The sequence below is a fragment of the Nuphar pumila genome, chromosome 6 (assembly GCF_984573655.1).
Source record: "Nuphar pumila chromosome 6, dmNupPumi1.hap1.1, whole genome shotgun sequence".
In the NCBI taxonomy this organism is placed as follows: domain Eukaryota; kingdom Viridiplantae; phylum Streptophyta; class Magnoliopsida; order Nymphaeales; family Nymphaeaceae; genus Nuphar; species Nuphar pumila.
The window spans coordinates 101,772,304-101,795,040 of NC_143254.1; the positions used below are offsets into that span (position 1 = coordinate 101,772,304).

General features: G+C 38.4%; 2 protein-coding genes across 2 annotated transcripts in view; both read right to left on the reverse strand.

Moving 5' to 3' along the window:
* Positions 1-7,841, reverse strand: part of LOC149835439 (uncharacterized) — a 39,097-nt gene extending 31,256 nt beyond the window's left edge. Inside the window, exons 1-3 of the mRNA XM_090010528.1 lie at positions 7,579-7,841; positions 7,170-7,230; positions 5,304-5,411 (exon numbers count right to left, since the gene is read on the reverse strand). Of these exons, the coding sequence (XP_089866654.1) occupies positions 5,304-5,411; positions 7,170-7,230; positions 7,579-7,719 (310 nt within the window). The 5' untranslated portion in view covers positions 7,720-7,841. The remainder of the gene's footprint in view (positions 1-5,303; positions 5,412-7,169; positions 7,231-7,578) is intronic.
* Positions 7,842-18,182: 10,341 nt separating this feature from the next.
* The window catches only part of LOC149835440 (S-adenosyl-L-methionine-dependent methyltransferases superfamily protein), a 46,643-nt gene continuing 42,088 nt past the window's right edge, over positions 18,183-22,737 (reverse strand). Inside the window, exons 9-12 of the mRNA XM_090009584.1 lie at positions 21,626-21,713; positions 20,791-20,874; positions 18,733-18,894; positions 18,183-18,663 (exon numbers count right to left, since the gene is read on the reverse strand). Of these exons, the coding sequence (XP_089865710.1) occupies positions 18,329-18,663; positions 18,733-18,894; positions 20,791-20,874; positions 21,626-21,713 (669 nt within the window). The 3' untranslated portion in view covers positions 18,183-18,328. The remainder of the gene's footprint in view (positions 18,664-18,732; positions 18,895-20,790; positions 20,875-21,625; positions 21,714-22,737) is intronic.

Below are 22,737 nucleotides of genomic sequence, written 5' to 3' on the forward strand. Positions count from 1 at the left end.
TCGCAGTATGTTACTTTTCATGAAAACAAGTTTGGTACTACCAGCCATGACAGCAGCCATTCTAGTCAAATTAGCTCACGTGAACGCCTCTTGAGTTTCTGGCCTACAAGTGTATCCTCGTGCCTAGATAAACCAACAGTTAGTGAGCAAACAATTTCTGCTATGCAATCAACTACGAGTGTTGATCATCAGGCTGCAGCCATTCCAGAGAAAGGTGTTGATCAAACAAAACCGGTTGCTGATTTTTCCTTCTATCCACAAGTATATCACCGGTGTCATCAGTCCTCTGTTGCTTATCAGATTCCCCATACTTCTTCTCCTTCCTTGTTGGAACCTTCCTCTTCTGCTCCAGCTGAATCCACATAAGCACCTCAAATGATTCAGTCTCGTAGATATGCCCGCATCCGACATCCATTATAGCGTTGGGTAATCTATGATTCATTCAGCTAAGTTTCATATTTTTGCCACGTCTCTTGATTTTGGCCAAGAACCCAAGTTTTATCATGAAGATCAACATTATCTTAAGTGGGTTGAGGCCATGAATGAGGAGATTTCTGCTCTCCATGAATGTGACACCTAGAAAATAGTGCCCAAGCCGGATGATAAAAATGTTGTTGGATGCCAGTGGGTCTACAAAATTAAATATAGAAGTGATGGCAGCATTGAGCAATATAAAGCAAGGTTGGTGGCAAAAGAGTATACCCAAGAACATGGTCTGGATTTTGATGAGACATTCAGTCTTGTTGTATGTATAGGTACCATTTGTGTTGTTTTGTCTCTTGTGAATTCATATGGATGGAGCCTTAGTCAAATAGATGTAAAAATGTATTTATTAGTACATTACATTACGAAGTGTACATGGAGCACCTACCTGGATATCCTGAGGTGTGTATCAAGACCACAGTGCTTCATTTAAAGAAGATTATTTATGGTTTGAAGCAAGCATCCCGTGCATGGTTTGAAACTTTCAGTGTTATTGTTTGATCTTTAAGCTACATTTGTAGCCAATGTAATTACTCATCATTTGTTCATTTAGATCAGTTTCACATTACTATCATCCTTGTCTATGTAGATGATCTTGTTATTCGAGGCAGTGACCCAGGTCGGATATCAAAGTTGAAGTTCATGCTCAGTAAACGGTTTCATATGAAGGATTTAGGCCCTCTGCGGTATTTTCTTGGCATTAAAGTTAACCAAACCAGTAGCTCCCTTATTTTATCCCAACAAAAATATGCCCTCAGTATCTTACTTTCACGAGGCCTAACTTGATATATGTCACTAATCAAGTCTCTCGTTTTATCCAGTCACCAAGACTTAGTCACATGGAAGCAGTTAAATGTATTTTTTGTTATGTGAAAGGCATAATCAGTGATGGCATTGTTTACAATTTACAACAAGCCTCCTTCTAGCCCTCATGGTAGGTTGGAACTTGTAGTTCTTGCCTATTTTGATACGGACTGGGCTAGGGATCCCTCCACTAGACGTTCTGTCACAGGTTATACAGTCTTCTTGGGGCAGCATCTCGTTTCTTGGTCGAGCGAGAGACAAAAGACCGTTGCATGGTCAAGTACCGATGCGGAGTATCTTGCAATGGCAGTCGTAACAGCAGAGGTACTATGGACTCACCACTTACTAGTTCACCTACGTCGACAAATTTCTAGATCACTTCTCTTTTATGATAATAAAAGTGCAGTTGCCATTGCCACCAATCCAGTGCAACATGAAAAAATAAAACATGTCGAGATTGATTAGCATTTTGTTCATGAGAAGGTAAAAAATAAAGAAATCCATCTGATGTTTCTCCGCGATAAAGATCAAGTAGTAGACCTTTTCACCAAGCCACTTTCTTCCTTACATCATTGGTTTCATAAGAACAAACTATCCATGGTCATTCAAGACCCATGCACAGTTTGAGGAGGGCTGTTAGCAATCACGTCTGAGGGGCTTCTTTGTCTTTTCTCCTTTATGTATTATGTTGTAAATGCATAATATACCAAAGGGTATAATTGTATCATTTGGATTATCTATAAATTGGGCTATCTTATAACAACCAGTTGCCTCATCCATTGCTAAACAATCAAACCTTGAATTTCATCAATATTTTAAGAATAAAGTAGAAAAGGAAGAACTTGATGTTCACTTTATTGGAACCAGTTCCCCACAAAAACTACTACAAAAGGGTAAGCATGACTCATGAGCACCTCAAAAGCAAGCAATCCATGGTTCCCAGCTTCACACTTCAGGGGAGATTTAGTTATATCTCTTGTAATACCCCATGCATCAAGAGGTGTTGTAATTTCTTAGCTTATGCATTTCCATGGTGTGAGAACACATTTCAAACATTGGATAATCATCGCCATCTTGAGAAACCCAAAGATTCAATTTCAAAGTTCAGGATTTATAGCAAGCAAATTCATAAATGTCAGACATAGACCTGGAAAATGTGTTTGAGTCTCCTGTTGTTTGGAATTTTCTTTTTTTTTGGCAAAACAAGGATTCCTTTTAGCCAGCAATTGATTGATTGGACAAGATCTTTGTTGTCTTCAATTAAGCTTAAAAAGTGGCATTCTTTTGTGCTATAAAGCATTTAAAAGTTAAAAAGGCATTTCAAATGTGGAATTTTCAACATGAAGCTACTAAATGCATGGAAATTCATAACAAAGGTCATTGTAGTGGAAAGTCAAAGTAGTTAGTACCACTTTAAAAAAATGCATCTATCTTGAAGAAATTAAACTGAGATCTAGAGACCAGGAAGGTATAATCCAATAAGACGTGCAACAGGAAGGCCCTTTAAAAGAGGTTTTACACTATGAATGGCAAAGCACCAGAGCTCCAAGAGTTTAACATCATCATTGGGCAAAAAAGATCCATCATTTAACCCAAAAGGATCGCTATGAGATTGAAATTCATTTGGGGACCTCAGAAACCGTATCGTACGATATGTATCGTTACTTTTTGAAAAACTAATATGATACACACTTGTATATTGTATCTGTATCGGGTGTATCGTATGATACATCCTTGTATCAACTTGTATCGTACGATACACCTTCGACAAGCTTTAAAATACCTGAAAGTTACTTTTTTACTTTTTGGTCTTTAAATACCCCTTAAGTGCCGACTCCCTCATTTGTGTAGAGGCCATTAGAAGGGAATCAACGCGCACCCTAGAAACCGTGAGAGCGATTTTGCTTCTTATTGAGTTTTTTTGGGAAAACTGCTAGGACTTAAGTTTGTTATGTGTGTATACTTGTTGTCGAATATTTGTATGCCTATATTTTTATTTGGTGGTTAATTGGTTATATTTTGTTTTAAATCTTTCGATGTCATCTTCATGTTCATCTTATAAAGATGATCTTGCATGGCAATACGACCAAGGTCATCATTGAGATGTATGTTTTGTGGTGCTATTATTAGAGGTGGACTGCATAGATTTAAGCAACATATTACAAGTCTTTGTCAAAATATACATTCATGTGATTACTCATCTATTCTTGTCACTTTTCGTGTTGATGTTATTATTGGACTAGAAGAAATTCAAAGAAGAAGGATTTTGCAAAAAATGCAAAGAAAAATGGCTTTCAACCATTGTTCCAAATTTTGAAGATGAAGATGATGACCTACTTGCCAAAAAAATGGCCAAAGATAAAGAGGTCATAGCGCGGCAGTTAGATGCAACAGTGAGAAATTATTGCCCTAATGTTTAGAAAATAGGCTCTAAAAGATAGTTTAGTTTTAGGATCTATATAGTTTAGAACATGGTTGCCAGTTGAGGAAGCGGGAGCGGGAAGCGATACGGGAAGCGGGAGCGGGAAGCGAGGCACTTTCAAAATTTTAGGAAGCGGGGAAGCGAGGCACTTTCAAAATTTTAGGAAGCGGGGAAGCGTGGGACCACTTAGGACCGATTCGGGAAGCGTCTCGGAAGCGACCTAGGAAGTGTCTCGGAAGCGAGGGGGAAGCGAAAAAAATAAAAATAAAAAATAAAAAATACAAAAAAATTGAAAAAAACAGGGGAAGCGAGGGGGGAGCGTGCTTCCCATTAAAGGGAAGCGCGTCCCCCATTAAAGGGAAGCGCGCTTCCCAAAAAAGGGGGACGCTTTCCCCCACGCTTCGGAAGCGCAACGTTTCGCGCTTCCCCTTTTAGCTAGGCGCTTCCGGTAACCCTGGTTTAGAACTTCAGAGATGAAGATTGGCATGTAAGACATTGGTTAAATGTAACGTTTTTAGTTATTATGAACTCTTAGTAGTTTAATCATGACTTATGACATTTTAGTATGAGTTGGATGTGAATTTAATATTGTTAGTTAAGACTTTAATTGTGTTTAAAATTTAAATTATGTAGTTGCCTTTTATTTACATTGCCATTTATCAGTTGCAAGAAAAAGATGATGATGATTATGATTATTGAGGTTTTATAGAATATTTTGTTTTTGTAATATGAAAGTATGAGTCTTGTGGCATGTTCTTAATTATAAGAATCTTGCGTAGCTCATAGAGACATAAATGCTTCATATGTGATTTTCTAGTTGTATTTTGTGCAATTCATCATTGTTTCATGTGTTATGATTTTTTTAGAATTTTTGCTAATTTTTCTGTTTTTTTTTTGGGAAATTTTGGAATTTTTTATTAAATATTTATGAGATGTTTACAATAAGATACGACACCAGACTAATACGGGTAACGATAAGATACTTACAACCTTGCTGCAAACCTTTTTGGCATATACATTTAATTGATTTAATTCTGTTAGATCATATTCATGGTGCCACTTGAAAACTAGATATTGACAATTTACTCTTTTTGAATTTATAACCCGAAGAAACCGCTCCCGGCACAAAGACCTAGTCATGCTGTCTCAGCGTGCCATACCTACGGTTGTGGTGCACACCACATAAAACTCTAAGGCTAGGACCCCTGCCCATGGGGCCTATGCTAAGCAGAGGAGTGACGCCCGTGAAAATTGAACCTTGACTGCCCGTCTAGCAGCCAAGGCCCCACCCCACTGCCATTAGTTTATTAAGCACAGAACTTATTTACAATTGATGAAGAGATAAAGTTTTCATAAAAACTGAACATTATCAATGCTGACAACAGGAAATTAATGACAATAAAAAATCAAAACTACATTCACAAATTTGTTAAATCGTCTTATATCAGGAACTTGTTAGAGCAAAGACATTAGAATCCAATAATTCGCCAAGTCACTGGTGGGGATAAATCAGCAGCATCCGAATGATTACTAAAACGCAAGGGAAACGTACCCAAAAGAACCTATAGTCGGACCAAAGTTATAATACAAGTACCTGATTTTCTGGAAGGAAATGACAAATTACAAGAATTCCTTGCTGAGTGCAGAATTTGCAAGCTCTTCTCAACTTTTGAAGTGATATCCCTGTGATCATTACGTAATTCTGTAATAAAAGTGAAACAAATCATCTATGCCATTCGCAACAGAATTCCATATACAAAGTAGGTAGTATGCAGCATGCACTATCACAAAGTTGAAAAGGAGTGCAACATGCACTACTCATATGTAAGAAAACTACATAGAAGTATGCACAAAAACATAAGATTTTAACATTTTCACACAACTCTACATTTGTTTAAGAAAAGATTAAAGTTTTTATACAGAATCCTAACAAAATGAAATTTATGCAATATTTGACCAGAGAGGCACTCTTTGGGCTCATAACTTGAAGTCCATTAAATGAAGAAGTTTCAACTTTTGTCTGCCACTAGATTTATGATATTAACTACTGCAGAGAGTGTACATGATATATATTTGTCCTGTAATAAGACAGTTTTGAGCTAAGAAAATGAAGCATAATCAACACTTCTAAATCACCATTAACATGATAATTTACTAAGTTTGTTCCATGAACACGAGTTCAGTTAAAAAATGAGATCTAAACAGAAAACCCTCAACTACAAGCCTCTATCTAGTTCTCTCTATTGAGTTTAATGAAGAAGAACTCTCTTGAGACAAAACAAAACAGAGAGAGAGGCATAAGTATGATAAAAAAAAGGGCTTCATTGATCCCAAAAAAGACTGACAAAAGAAAAGGTGTAAAGAGATATGGATTATCTTAAGAGCAGAATAACTGATCATCTTTTAGATGAGGATAATCAATTACCTAAGTAAAATTCGTAATTCATACATGCAAATTGAAAAAGGCAACAGACGTGATCAACATCCATTGCTATTATTTATTCCAGTGGTAGCAACGCAATCTATACAATTGAGCCATTTGCACAAGGTCTGCCAGTTAGGATAAAAGAGAAGTAAAAATGCAACTATGTAATAACATAGAAGCAGGAAATAAATGGTGATAAAAACTTTCTGAAAGATGTGTCTCTAAGAAGTCAGAACAACCTCAGCAGTAACGTCATGTCAATTTGTTCAAGAAAAATCTTAATCCATTCCAAAAAAAATCATACAGGCATGCATCTTAGCAGAAATATTAAATTGCTAAGTTTTCCCTAACTCATAAAACAAGAGGTTTGAGGAATGCTACTATCCCCTGCTGTCAAAATCATCATCATGATCATTATCAGGCCTTATCTCAACTACAAGGGCCGGTTTTACTTGTCCCATTTTTCCAACCCATCCTATCAAGAGCTACAGCCTCTGTTTCCCTACTATCTCTTATACTTCTTACGGCCTCCCTCCAAGTATTCAATGGTCTTCCCCATCTCTTAATTCCTTCCAGTTGAATCATGTAAACCTTTTTCACTGGTGTTTGTAATATGTTTCTGAGCAACTGTTCAAAGTTCAAACAAGATGGTATTCTTTACTTTTACACATATTGGTGGTACTCTTATAGTCTTCTAATATCAACATACCTAATGTGCAATCACTGAGTGTCATTCACTCTTATTCTTGCAAGTTGGCACCTTCGGCTTTAACAATAGAAAGAAAATATATATCAGACATATGTGTCACAATTAAGAGCACACTAAGAACAATTAATGTGACTGGAAACTAATCCTACCACTATATCATATATCATGTTCCCAAATAGAATTCGCTTTCATAGGCAGCATCAAGGATGGGACATCGGAAAGACAGGCTTCCAAATGCACTAACCAAAATTCCAATCATCTATTACCAATTTTATATAGAAAATAATAAGATGACAAAAAGTGAGGGAAAAAGGAGAAAGGCAAACCTGCAAGACGATGACGATCTGTCCGTATAGCCATGACATCAATATCCGCTCGTGGAAAACCCTTCACAAAAATAAGCATAAGCAGGGTTTAGAAATATCAGAGCGCCTTTAACTTAAAAAGGAATGGCTAATTTAAACTGAAAAAACAACCGACAAATGCAAAACGGTTGATGAGTTATCTGAATGAAACTTTTACAACTTTTAAACAGGACCCATTGGATAAGGATTTAAGATATTATTTCCCTTACAACTTTTAACCCCAGAAGAGGAAACGATTGAAGAGGACAAGCAAAATCCTTCATAAGTCGATAGGATATCGAAAATCGACGGAAAAAGGGCGGAATGAGAATAGAGAAGTATTTTTTTTTAGAGGGAAAGAGTTTCAGATGAGAGAGAGAGGGGAGCTCACCTCAGGGTCGAGGAGGTTGCCGGAGATGCCGGGGCCGCCAGGGGCGGTCAAGCGGGAGATGATGGCATTCATCTCCTGCTCCATCATCTCTCTCTGCTCCATCAGAGACGTCGTCTCTTCCTTCACGTTCGTCCCCACCATTTCCTCCTCCTTATTCTTCTTCCTCGTCTTCTGACTTCTCGGTGGCAGCAGATAGACGAAGGTAACAGAGCCAACAGGTGAGTGCGGGGTAGGGCGCGTGGTGCTGCCGTTTTCTCTCGCCGGTGGGTATTTTAATAAGGGATGTTAGGATACGGATCCAACTCCAATATTTCCATATCCACTTAGATCTTATCAACGAGTCGGGTATCTGATCCATCAGAGTTTACCCAAACCCACACAAAAAATTAGTTTGGTTTGGGTTTGGGTTTGGGTTTGGGTTTGGGTTTGGGTTTGGGCTTTATCTGGTTAAAAAAAAACGCTGAACCCAAAACAATATTACTTAAGGATCTTTCACTAAAAACACATGTAAAATGCTCGGGTTAAACTTGGTTGGGTCTGATATCCGACAAAAACTACAACCCAAATCCAGACCTGCATATTACTCGGGGCGAGTTTGGATCAACACAAATGATACTCAGCTCAGTGCTTTTTATGCCCTTGCTCATATAATTTAAGGATCTTTCACTAAAAATACACTTAAAATACTCGGGTAAAGGTGGGTCAGATCGGATATCAGACAACAACCTGCATATTACTCATGGTGGGTTTGGGTCAACCCAAATGAAACTCAGCTCGGTGATTTTTTATTCCCATACCCATTTAATTTAAGGATCTTTCACTAAAAATACACATAAAATACTTGGATCAAGCAAGATCGGGTCAGACATTAGACAAAACCATAACCCAAATGCAGACCCGCATATTAATCTGGGTGGGTTTACGTAAACCCAAATGATAGCACGGAGTTTTATTATGCCCATGCCAAAATAATTTATGGAAAATGGTGTATTTCCCAAAATATCTAACAAATTGACAAAATCTCTTGCATACCAAAAAATTCAATTCTCTATTTTTTAAGATATTTTTACTCCTCCTTAAATATTAAATATAGTATGACCTTTGAAACTCTTGCTTGCTAATGTACCAAAAATGTACGAACCTTTGTTAAAAAAATGAAAAATGATTGTATTGTACGATTAATTTGACATATTTCTTGAAATACCTTGTAATTTTTTATATTTTTCTTATGTCCAAAATTATAAATATTTATAATTAAAAAAATCATTTTATCCTTCGCACATGCAAACTTCTTATATATATATATATATATATATATATATATATATATATATATATATATATATATATATATATGTGAACTTTCTCCCAAATATGTAATTGTTTTTTGCATAATAGTTTCTTTTCTCAGATATGTATCTCTTCTATCTGACATCAAAAACTTATGTTTTTATAATCGTTGAAAAGCTTAGACATAGGACTATAACTTTCATGTTTTAAGTCAAGACTGAAAACCCCTCTAAGGTTCCTGTTTCTAAGTTCTAAAATAATAACAGAAATATACTCTACAAACAGGAACAATCATATGTTTTCAGAGGAAGTTTTGACCCATAAAATGAAAGATTTCAAAAAAAAATACACAAAAAAAACTAGACAGAAATATCTTTCTATAGATATATGATTCGCTGAAAAACGGCGAATGAAAGTTGAGATACAACCCTAACAATGTTTCTAAAATAAGAGATGAATAGTCACGGTTGTGCCTTTTGTCTGTTCTATGATATTTTTCAGTCAGCTTCATTCAAAAATTGAAAAACATCAAAAAAAAATCAGGACGTTAGCTTTCCAATGCCACCAAAATCACTTTAATTTAATGAGCGATGGAGGAGAAACGTCTTAAAGATAAAATGTTTAATATAAAAAAATGACAAAATCTGCATAAATGAGGAGGTCCATATAAAATATATGCAAGGATGAAGAAGTTTGCATAAAATATATGTGAGGATAATAAAGTTTGCATAAAATGAGAAAGTTTGCATAAAATATATGCATAAAATGAGAAAGTCCACATCAAAACAAGTTTGAACATCTTGTTAAACTCCAACCTCAAAACCTCACAATTATCTGACTAATTTTGCATAAAAAATAGGTATGAACATCCTGTTAGACTTAAAAAAATACATAATTAGGACAAAAATCGTATACATAGGAGGAACTCTGTATATAACAGAAAACCATATATTTAAGAGAAAATTATATATTTAGAAAGAACTTTGTATATATAGGAGAAAAATCGCATATATAGGAGGAACTCCACACACACACACACACATATATATATATATATATAAAGTGAAAAACCACAAATAATTAATTTATAGCTACCTAAGCAGAATGCACGTACGCAGACCAAAAAAGATGCTTTTGAAACGTCACTAAAGTTATCAATTTCGCTAGAACCTTTAGTGGCGCTTCAAAATGCCGCTAAAAGCTCTTACGAAGACACACCCATTATTTTTTCAATTGGTTTTAGTAGCATTTTGAAGTGCCGGTAAAGGTTAAATGTCTTCACATTTGAGAACATCCTTCGTAAAAAAAATAACACACAGACAAGAGGACATTTACAAATATAATACGACATTCACAACCAAGGAGTTGTAAAGGTCATATTGGATTTGCAAATGTCCTCTTGCCTGAGCCTATTTTTTATAGAGGTTCACACATTTTTGGGACATGTGCAATTAAGAGTTGTGAAGGTCGTACTGTATTTGTGGAGGGGTAAAAGATTTCTAAAAATCAAGAATCAATAATTTGGATATGCGGGGGATTTTGTCAAATTGATAGGTATTTCAAAAAATGTCATTTTGCAAGAACAATACGGTCATTTTTCATATAATTTAAGGATCTTTTACTAAAAATACATGTAAAATACTCGGGTCAAGGTGGGTCAGATCAGATATCAGACAAAACCATAACCCAAATGTCGACCTGCGTATTACTTGGGATGGGTTTGGGTTAACCCAAATGATACTTAGATCTGTGTTTTTTGTGTCCATACCCATATAATTCAAGGATCTTTCAATAAAAATACATGTAAAATACTCAAGTCAAGCTCGATCAGGTCGGATGTCCAATAAAATCTATAATCCAAATCCCAATCCACATATTACTTGGGGCGGGTTTGTGTTAACCCAAATGATACTCAGCTCAGTGTTTTTTATGCTCATACCCGGGCATTTGGGTTCAGGTCGACGCAAGTATTCAATACAAACCAGACTCATTGACACCCCTAGTGTGGACCACACTCATGTAGGGATGTGAACAGGTCAGATGTTATCCAACACCTGACCCGAATCCAGCTCTCATATGTCATTTGGCAAATAAGATCAAATCCCATTAATAATTTGATTCGGATTTGATATAGAATTTTATAACCGAAATCAATGGATAAACAAATCCAACAATACGTAAATGATCAGATTCCGTATTAGCCTTGTGACCCATCTAATCCGAACGACTGGGGACCTGCTCATCCAACATCTGATTAGTCAGATTCAGTAAAGACTACATGCTGATCTAAATTAAGTGTCGTGATAAATTCATGATATTTTTGTCCATCGGACAGTAGCACGCTATTTTGAAAAATATTGCAATATTTTGGCCATTAAAAACAGCGATTATAATAATTTTTTGGTTGCAATATTTTCCAAATATCAACACTTGTCACATTGTCAGTGACAACTCAAAATATCCGAAACTTATTTTGGCCATTCGCAACCTGCACCAGTTATTATTCAACGTACCACTGGGGATTGAACCTGCAACGTCCCACCACAAGGAGACGCGCCCCCCCCCCCCCCCCCTTACTTTTGCATACATTAAAATGCTTAAATGTTTGGTACTAATGAAGATACAATACTAATGAGTAAAAGTCACCTTTGCATGTCTTTTTTCAAATTTTTTTAGATCAAACTTTACTGATCTGAAACAAACCATGCCACATCTACGTAGTTAGATTGAGTCAATATATCTTGCACCCCTGATTTTGAGCTTAATAGTTCCATACCTTCGTAAGTATCAAATACTTCCCCATGAAAAATATATGAAAATATCAACCTCCAGTAAAAGCTAAATAACAAACAAATTTGATACCAAAGGGGGCTCCACTTGTATGGTAGGAGCAGCTAGGGCACGTTACCTTGTGTTGGGACATTGCAGATTCAAAACCCAATGGTATAGTTGCTAGTAGGGGTCTGCCTAACTTGCCTTTCAAAAAACAGCTGGACTCTCATAGCCCAAGGTAGCAGGTTCAAATCCCAAGGCGTTTATCTCCGAAAATTGGCTATGAGTCATTCAAATCAAAGATAGTCACTTTTGCATTTGTAGTTAAACTTGATTGCTCATGCCATTCTTTGAGAAGCATCTAGATTTAGAGTTATTTTACTTCTTCAAATCATCCAAGAGCCAACTAACTTTTGATTTTCACTCACATATGTCAAGTATTTATTGCTTAAACAAATTTTTCATGCTTCTCAAAACAAAATTGCTAAAAAATATTATAACGCCGCAAAATTTTAAACTTGCAATCATTTCAGAAAACAGGCAAGAAACTAGAAAAAATCTCTTTCATTAAGAGTTTGTTTATGAAATCAGCGGAAGACTATTTTTTGGTTAAATTTAGAAAGGCAAGCTGACAACTTTGGGCACGTTAGCTAAAAGAACTAAAAAGTACAAAATTCGAATATCCAAAGAAAAATCCGTACAAAACCCCCAAAAAAGTTCAGGATGCGAGCTAAGAGCAGGAAAAAGAAAGTCTTAAAACTATCTTGCAATCGCACAATCGCACGTGGTGTACCTAATCATCACTTATACCCATAGAATGAGTTAGTTTCACGAAAAACTAGTAGGTGCACAAGAGAGACTATAGAAAACTGAATTAAATATATTTAATTCAGCATGCCAAGCAGTATATAGCAGATCAGCGGTTAAACAGGTAAGCAGTGCAAACAGTATGCAGTTCAAGCAAGTAAACAGTTCAAAGCAAGTAAGTAGTGCAACTGTCGAACGCAACCAGACGATTCATTTGATCGTAAGCTGTGAACTACCACACAACTAGCTTGTTCTCATTCCTAGAACGGGGTTTCTGCATCTAATCATTATCAGGTCATCGTTTGTCGCTCTCACTATTTCTAACAACTCTTTGTCCTGAACAACCTTAATTAATTCACATCTCTCAAGGCCTTACGCGTCCAACTGTCACCGGTTATGACTCATTGAGGCGTCATACTTTCTCAAAAAAAAAACTCACCCTTTTATAAAAGGTCCAAAACATGATCTAAAATCAAATAAAGATATGATTCTCACATCTGAATCCTGCATGAAATCATGCTAAAATAAAAAGCTGAAACTATAGATTCATAATTGGCTATCTCAAACAATCTCAGAAGAACATCACAACTTACCATAACTTTTTATGGTAAGCAAAAACACAAGTTCCATGTCGGATCACTTGGTCCGAGAAATATACGACCTCACAAGAAAATACCGCCCAGAGGGTATACCTGGTCTTGGACGACACACTTCCTCACAGGAGTTCGTCGTCTTTGCAGCTACCCGCTCTTGGACAGTGTACCTCCTCATAGAGATTCTACCGCTCTAGCTGGATTACTAGATCTTGAAAATATATAACCTCACAAGGAATTTCACCCTAGATGGTATACCTGGTCTTGGACCATACACTTCCTCACATGAGTTCACTGTCTTTACGGCTACCTGTTCGTGGACAGTGTATATCCTCACAGAGAATCTACCACTCTAGCTGGTTACCTGGTCTTGATCATATATACTCCATAGAGAAACCTTTGAGAACTCGATCCTCAACAAATGTCATATACAATAAAAATCATTGTGATACACACATCAACACAAATGATCGCTCTCAGGGTCGATAGTCACTATTACAATCAACAAGATCAACGCCGGATCACCTGGTCTGAAAAATGTATAACCTCACAAGGAATTCCGCCCTAGATGGTATACCTGGTCTTGAACCATACACTTCCTCACAGGAGTTCACCGTCTTTGCGGCTACCCATTCGTGGACAGTGTACATCCTCACAGAGAATCTACCACTCTAGCCGGTTACCTGGTCTTGATCATACACGCCATCGCAGATAATCATTTGAAGATCCGGTCCTCAACAGACACCCTACTCAGTGATACATGAGTCAATACAATCGACTACTCCGAACAATTGACCGCTCTTGGGGTCAGTAGCTACCAATATGGGCACACACATGTATATCAATAATATGCATCGTATCACTTCACATGGTAAAACAAAACACACGATCACCCATTCCTCCAATAAAGTTCCATGAACCATAAACATAATATTGCATACTCTCAACATTTCTTATCACGTGGCACATCAATCACATCACAGAGAAGCATATAATATTATGCATCAAAATTTTGCCACAAGAAACATTGCAATCCTCAAATAGGACCTCAAAGCATGCGTAAACGACACGTGAGAACACACAGATATGGCAATCCAGCTAATTCTATAGGCGAAGAGTGACTAACTCTATCCAACAGCCAAACAAAACAACTAATAAGACAAGCACTCATAACAATGCTCGCAATATATACAATTACCATCAAATGGCTCAGTCCATCAGCAAGTAATTAAATTAATCGTAAGGTATAAACCATTGCATCGCAAGTCATTCATAAGCTATACATGATAAGCAATCATACAACAACAATTATATCACAATATGTAAGCAGCTTATAAGACAAGCGGCCACATCAATCTTAGTTGCCACCAGTTCGTAGATTATGAGTTGTATGCAATCACATCAATCATAAGAGATGCAAGCCAAAGTGCTACATTACAACAAGCACCAAGCAGTTCGACCAAGGTGCAAAGCAAGTAATTAACTAGTGTGAACAGACTTTATGTTTTGATATTACTGGTCTGCGGGTACGTGTAGGGAAAACGTAAAAACAACTGAGACTAGTTCGGGCATCTGTTATTCTATGTATTTTCAATAACCCGAATAGCTAGTTGAGTCCGCTCCTAAAGGGACGGTTTTAGCCGAGACAGGATTCCCCAAAGGCAGGTAAGCAGTGTCACAGATGTATCCAACTTCTGCAGAAGTGTTGAGCTAACTATTGTAGCCCATTTCCCCTAACTCTAATGACTGGGGAGGCCGGATCATTGTCTGTGGGGTGGTTGTTAACAACCTGTCCATTTGAGTTTTGCACCGCTATGTCCTCTCCCTTGACAGACAACAAGAAGCGAATGGGTGTGTTAGGGTTTGCTTAACTAACGACCCATTCTACGTTGTGGTCTTTAAACCACTCGAGCATCTTACCTGTGAAAATGAATCAGTCACCATTTAAGTGATTACAGCATTTTGCATTTAGCACTGTTCGAGGTCGCACGACCGTCTCATCCGATCATCGCAGTACTAGCGTATAGTGCACGACTATAAGTACTCTAGGATGAAAGGGATATAGCTCCTCAATAAGAGTCTCATCAGAAGTGTTTCGCAAAGATGTAATATTTCTCAAACTATACTTTGACATTCTATATCTTTTAAAACAACCATCTGCTTGTGCCAATATTTAGCATGCGATTTTCTCAAATCTCATCCGCTATCGGGGTATCTACATGCCTCATATGACTCGATACCGGCCTCGATAGACGGGATACGGGTTTCTCAACAGATCCCCCCCTGCTAAGAAGTTCGCTCGAACCCCAATTCGTCTACAAGACTGCGTACTCGAAGAACCCGGATCCCTGCTAGGGATCCCTCTCCTTCGATGATGATGAATCACTAAGCTCTTGACTAAACTCTTGTCGCAAGAGGGAGAGCGGTAAATGCCTCTTGCATCATCCACGAGGATGCCTCTAAAACGTATGCAATGAGTGAAAACCTGAGCATCATCTGCAATAGCAAGGCAGTAACAACACATATGCAAAAGCAAGAGCCTGAGCGCAAAGCGCGATGGCAAAGTAAAGACTGTAAGTAGAAGTGCAACGCAAAACCTTTGTGTAATGCGCGATGGCAAAGTAAAAACTGTAAGCAGGAGTGCAACGCAAAACCCTTGCGCAATGCGCAACGATAAGGCAAAGACTGTAAGCAGGAGTGCAACGCAAAACCTTTGCGCAATGCGCAACGACAAAGTAAAAACTGTAAGCAAGAGTGCAACGCAAAACCTTTACGCAATGCGCGACGGCAAGGCAAAGACTGTAAGCAGGAGTGCAACACACGCGATGATAAAGTAAAAACTGTAAGCAGGAGTGCAACGCAAAACCTTTGCGCAATGCGCGACGACAAGGCAAAAGCTTGACAAAAAGTAAAGGACAACAATCCCGAATTTGCGTCCTTGAGTTAAATGCATACTCGTATATATATATATATATATATATATATATATATATATATATATATATATATATATATATATATATATATATATATATATATATATATTTAATGGTCCTTTTTAGTTAATTGAACTTGATTCAATTGTCCAAATCTTCCGTGGTCCTACCTTGGAGAGTTGCAAGCTTGCTAGCGTCTACAGGTGTAAACGGTAGACGGCTCGGGTCACGGAGCGTAAGCAGGATCCATTGTACGAGTTACAAAAGTGATGATCTTAGCAAGCTAACACCAAAAATAAAAGGTCAGGGGCATTTTCGTCGTCCTGACGTAAGGGAAACAGAGGCAGAGGCATTGTGCCCTTGCGCACCTGCTATAAGCGCAAGAAGCAGAGGCAGAGGCTGTGAGCGCCTGCTGACCTGCTGTCAGCAGACTACAAGGAGGCAACTGGAACAGTAAAAGGCCCCTGTCAGGGCCTGCTGGATGCGGGCGACGAACGGTGGCAGAGGCAGGGAGGCCTGCTCCCAGACATCAGAGATGCATAGGCAAAGGCACTGCACCCTGCCTGCAAGGGTGCAGGAGGCAGGGGCCTCACTCTTGCCGACAAAAAGCCATAGAGGCAGGGAGCTCATGCTCCCTGCCTGTCAGGACAGAAAAGGCAGAAGAGGGAGCAGAGGTTCCCTGCCGAACCTGCCTGAACAAGAAACAGAACAGGGGAAGCAACCCTCCCTGCTGAAAACAAGAAAGGCAGGGGCTCTGACCCTGCTGGCAACAAGATCAAGGCAGGGGATGAAGCCCCCTGCCAGAAAACAAATGAGATGCAAGGGGGCTTCGCCCCCTGCCCGAAATCAGGAAGAAGGCAAGGGACGCTTCGCCCCCTGCTGGGAAACCAAAGGAGGCAGGGGGAGCCTCACCCCCTGCCGGCAAAACACATGAGAGCAGGGGGAGCTTCGCCCCCTGTCGGGAAACGCAGGGCAGGGGCCTCGCCCCCTGCCGAAAAACACAAGGCTGAGGGGGCTTCCCCCTGCCAATAAACACAGAGCAGGGGCCTCGCCCCTGCCAAAAATAACAAAAGTAGGGGCAGCCTCACCCCCTACCGACAAACACAAGAGGGCAGGGGGGTGAAGCCCCCTGCCAGAAGACAAAAAGAATGCAGGGGGCTCGCCCCCTACCAGGAAAACAAGAGGCAGGGCTCCGCCCTTGTCAAAAAATCGCGCCGACACAGGGAGCGGATCTCTGCCAGCAAAAGAAAAGAAAAAAGGAGAAGGGAGGGAAACAGAAGAGAAATAAAAGAAAAGGGGAAGAGGAGGCGGTGAAAGGAAAAGAAAAGGGGAAGAAGCATACTTGGGGGTCGGAGGAGGAGCTCGCCGGAGAGGAGCTCGACAGCGGTGGTGGCAGCATTGGCAGACGAGCGAAAGAGGATGGCAGGCAAGAGTGAGAACGAGAGAGTAACAGAGGGGGAGAGGGTTTCGTATCGAAACCCCTCCCCTCCTCGCTTCACTGTATAAGCAAAAGGGAGGCGGTCGGGGGAGAGAGTGCAGAGACTGAGAGACAAGAGGGGGAAGGAGGTTTCGAGAACCTTCCCCCTTCGCCTCTGCATGCTTTTAAAAGCACGCAGCCGACTCATCACCCAGGTCCGGATCTGGCCCGGATCCAAAAAATTTTTTTTTTTGGGTTATTACAAATATTCCATTTTTTCTCGCAACTAGTCACTAACAAAGTGCAATAAACCCGTCATAAAATGCAATGGAAAACTTTATTTTCTTTTGGTCTCATACATTACACTACCAGTTAGACATCTCTCTTTGCAGTTCAACGTTTCAAATATGTTTTACCTTTAATCCTTGTAGTTGATAGGTAAAGTATGCCTTCATTTCTTTTAGCAAGCGTGTGTTTTTGTGTGTACCATGCGTCCATATCCAGATTGTATTGTTAGACATCAACATGTTCAACATTTTGTACCCATGTCAAGGACATCAAGAGTTGAGTACCTGAGGTGCACGTCACTTTGCCTTGAGGGCTGAACAGGCTCCTTGATGGGCAAATGGAGCAGCCCAGGGGTTTTTCACCGCTTGAGGGCTGGCCATTCGACACAGTCGATCTCTCCCAGGCTCCACCTCTTGAACCGGGGTTTCCCCTTGTAAAATATCAACATGAAAAAGAACGCTGACACCCATATTCAAATCCACATATCCAGCTTCCTATGGCTTTTAAACACATAAAAGCATCATTTTTCAATAAATTAAAAGGCAGTACAGTATAAAATGTTTACAGAACATTAATGGTACTGAAATCATTTATACAAACCGAATTCAGCTCATTCTAAAACAGGGATCATACAAGCATCATACATTTCATTTGTGTGATCGTCTCTTGGACGTTTTCTGCGTTTTCTGCTTAACCATACGTAAAAAGGATATTGCCCGCGGTAGTTTGATGCACGGATTTGTCTTGAAGGTTGCTTTTGCCCTTGCATGTTTTAACCTTAGATGATGACTTCTACAACCCATTTGCCTGTTTGCAAAATGCGGTACTTCGCTGTCATAAGCATTTGAACTATAATCCTTAGATGACCTGCCTTTCTCACAGTTCAGCTTCTCCTGTTCATTCTGAAAACTCTTACGAACAAACAATGCTATGAAAAAGCCTTCCATGCCATCGGTTGGGTCTGTCCTCAATAGATGCTCCGCTGAAATACAAGTGTGTAAATATGTTCCCAAGCAACAAAAGAGTACCTCCCATTAATTGCAACACTCACCACCATCAAAAACAGGAAGACCGCGATGAGGCCACTGAGGGAATGGTGCTTCCAGTTGAAAATTGAGGGATTTGGCCATTGGGAGAACTGCCCTAACAACCTCTTCATTCTCCTCCTGATGAATGGAGCATGTACTGTAAACCACCCTCTCAACCGAAGGAACTACAACAAGACAAATGAAACTTGTGTTCAAACTTTTACTAACAGATTTTACACCTACGGACAGATCAAGCCCTAGGATTGTCTACTGATATTTTTCAACTAAGGATGGATTAGAAGATAATAATGACCCCCCACTTAATAAACAGAAATAAAGTTAAAAGCACAGATTTATCTATAGACAGTAGAAAAAGAAGGTAGGATGTGACAATCAATCACAGGTTTTGGGCATAAGGAAAAGAAGAAACTTGAAAAGTTGTTAGCACCAAAATAGGATGAATAAGAACATGAAATAAGACCACAGATGAGAACATGTAAACAAGACAGGTATAAAAAGTGTAATCACAAAATATAAAGCAAGGTGGCAAAGACGGTTCAAATTATCATGGTCAGCCATGATTTTGGAGTAAGATCCACTTCTGAACCACATTTCTAGCATGTCAAGCAGGCGATTTATTCTTTCCACCTTAACGTGAATAGTGTCAGACCAGACTCGAGTTCTATCTTTTCAAGAATGTGAGGACATCTATCTGCATACAGCATGGTAGAAAATCAAGTTGTTTTCATCAAAAACATTTGAATGCTATAATACTGTATCCCCAAGTGACTAGAATTAACACATCCATCATAATACCATATTTGACTTTTCATTTTTCTTCCCTTATGCCCAAAGTTCCTTATCCTCATTCTTGAAGCTTCTTGACTGTTATGGGGAGCATGAAATTAGATTACTTCAAGCTATATATCCTCTAGTTGCCTCAAGGCCACTGCAGTCTTTTTCCCCATCATATTTGAGTAGGATTAGCTTAGTCTGTTATTCTATATAATCAGCAGACATGCTATCTAGTCTTTATACATTTTTCTGTCCTTAACATGTACATGTTGTGCTTCATTGTTGTCTTCACCTTCAGGGAATGCCTAAAGAAAACAAGTTAATTCTCAAAGAGGTTCTCTTGTTATCTATATTCAACTAAAAAACTTGGACCAATAAGCTAGAGCCTACTTTATTGCAAAGGGCTGCAAGCAAAAAGCACATCGATAAGGAAGCAAGAAACCTAAAAAACCTTGTGTTCTGACAATTTGTAACTTTCTAGCAAGAGTTCTGGTCATATTCCATCTTATGTGGTGGCTTTCCAACAATCAAAAGGAATCCAATGGCATTCTGGCCATGATGCTATGTTAAACTAACAAAATTTTCTTCCATCCACCAGTTCTTTAATGCCTTATTTCCTTCTCTCTTTTTTTCTTTTTCTTTTCCTTTTAATTTCCTTTCTATCGCTTCAATTTCTCTTTCCTTCTTTGCGTAAGAAGTAAATCAACAATCTCATAGATCTTCCGAACACCCTTCAAGGCCGCAAGTTAATGCCTTTAAAAAACAAAAAACCACATGGTTGTTTGCACACCAAGCTGAACACAGCTGCACTTTTTTTTATGGGAAAACCACAGTTTTCTGCTAAGGATAGGAGATTGGACTGATTCCTGTTGTGCAACAAAAGATAAACTTTCGTTCTAACATGTTTCATTCCAACAATGCTAGGATACGGCCAAAAAGAAAAAGTGATGAGAATCACAACAAAAATAAAAGTGTCTGGAGAAAATTTGTAGCAAATCATATTTTAAAATTTATGTATAAATCATATCAGGATTGTCCAATTACAAAACCATATCCACACTGTCTCTTAGCATATAAAAAACTACATGAAATGCATCAGTGTAAGACTTTACATCACTATAGATTCTATTTCCAGGTCAAGAGACTGGCTTGAGGGATACCTTGTGCAGACAGTATAAGGAAAATTGCACAGCAGTTCTAGCAAATAAAGTTGTGAAATCAATTAAAAAAGTTCCAACAGCCATATTTGCAACAGGGATTAAGAAGATTAAGTGATTTATACGTACAAGACAAAGCATGGGCTAAGGCCCTCTTCTGGAAAGCAGAAAGCTTTCTAGCACGCTCCCTATCTATACTATTACCAACATGACCTGAAATTACATTAAGTGAAAATAATTAAACCAGAATGCCAACAAATAGCAAAAGCATTAACCCAAATATGATAAGATTATGACATTCTACAATAACAACCACAAAAACTAAGCAAATAAATATAGAACTCCAAACAATAAATTATTACAAATGGGACAACTTTAAATATGCATCTATGTCATCATGTTGAAGCATTGGATTATATAAGAATGATATCAGACAATATAAATGACCATGAAGTTGAATTTTGACCTCCTATCTTAATGTATTGGCATATTGCAGTTCTAAACAGGAAAGGTACCTACATTGTCCATCTAGTTTTCTCTTTACAGAATATCAGTTGAGGGAAAAAAAAAAGAATTGCAGAAGCCCCTAGAACTTGGACATCTGATATCAAAACTAAATCAAATACTTTTGACATTAGGATGAGAAAAGAGAGAAGTTATTTAGGTAGGCTATCAGCAAGTACAGTGTATTTTAGATTAAACTCAAAAACAGCTATAGCACAAAGAGGATTGTATCTTCACTCATAAAAAAATGTCCACTGAGAAATCAGGAATTATAATCCGTACCCAAGTAACTGACATATTTTATACAGATGGAATAAGTTCTTTACTGCTGTATCACGTTAAAGCAATTGCCATAAAAAGGTAATGATATCAGTTGAATAGGTTAAGAAAATGTAAAGATGCATGATTGAAGAACAGAAACAAGAACCCATATCATCATGGTTTCAAGAACACTAACAACCTGCGTCATATGATGGAAGCAGATAGTCTAAGCGATTAGTGGAAGTTCCAGACCCAGAGCATGAAGGATCCAAAAGGATAGCATGGACCTGTGTAATTATATTTCAAAATCAATGAACAATAAGTATTCGAAGTTTATTGCACTGGAAACAGCAATCTAGAAGATGAGTGAGAAAAGGATTGAAAAGATTAAGTCCCATCTGTACTTCATGTCCTTCAAAGAGGGCAGTTAATGGGTTGAATCAGGGCAAGATCCGGACCCTAATCTGCCCATATAAGTAATAATTGGGTTCAGGTTTGGATAGTTATCGGGTCAGACGTGAAAGAAACCATATCTGACATCTTTTACATTTTTTTTTTCAAATTCTCAAACACAAAACCCAGTTGACTTATTAATGGATTGGATTGCTGTAGGGTCGGGTTTGCTTGTTGGAATTTGGATTTACAAAGTGGATATATACCGTTTTTATCTGACACCTCTAATAAAGACTAAAGAGACATCTTGGCTTAGTAGTTAGCTGCCTGAGTTTCCATGTATGAGAGTGGGGGTTCGAGTCCCACCAGTGCCAGTTACCTTTTTACTTGACATACTTCAGATACCCACATAAGACTTCAGATCGGATATCCGATTCAGTTGTCCGTTCGCCGGGTCTGATATCCGATCCGAACTTTTTTATAAGCTGCTCATATCTGGATCTGAACACAAACAGGTTTGAATCAATTTCCCAAGCAAACTTATTTTTTCTTCCAGGCTATGTAGTGACACTCCATCTAGGGTGTATGTCATGGATGACAGGAGTCAGACACATTGACACGATCCTGACATGGAGATTATTTTAATATTTTTAGTAGTTTTAATAATTTTCAATAAAATTGCATTTATACATATTAAAAAATCAAAAAAATATTTTATTGATTAAATTAAAAAATGTGTCCTCGTACCCCCATCTTTCAAACACTTTTCGAACTTGCAAGTCAAACTTGAGTCACGTGTCAAGTGGCACCCATACCTTTGTGACACAGCTTCCACGTCTTCACTGTTTTCACCAAACCCAGAATCACAGATCCAGTTGGGCAGGTACCCAACCTCAGATCCGAACCCTTGACAGCCCT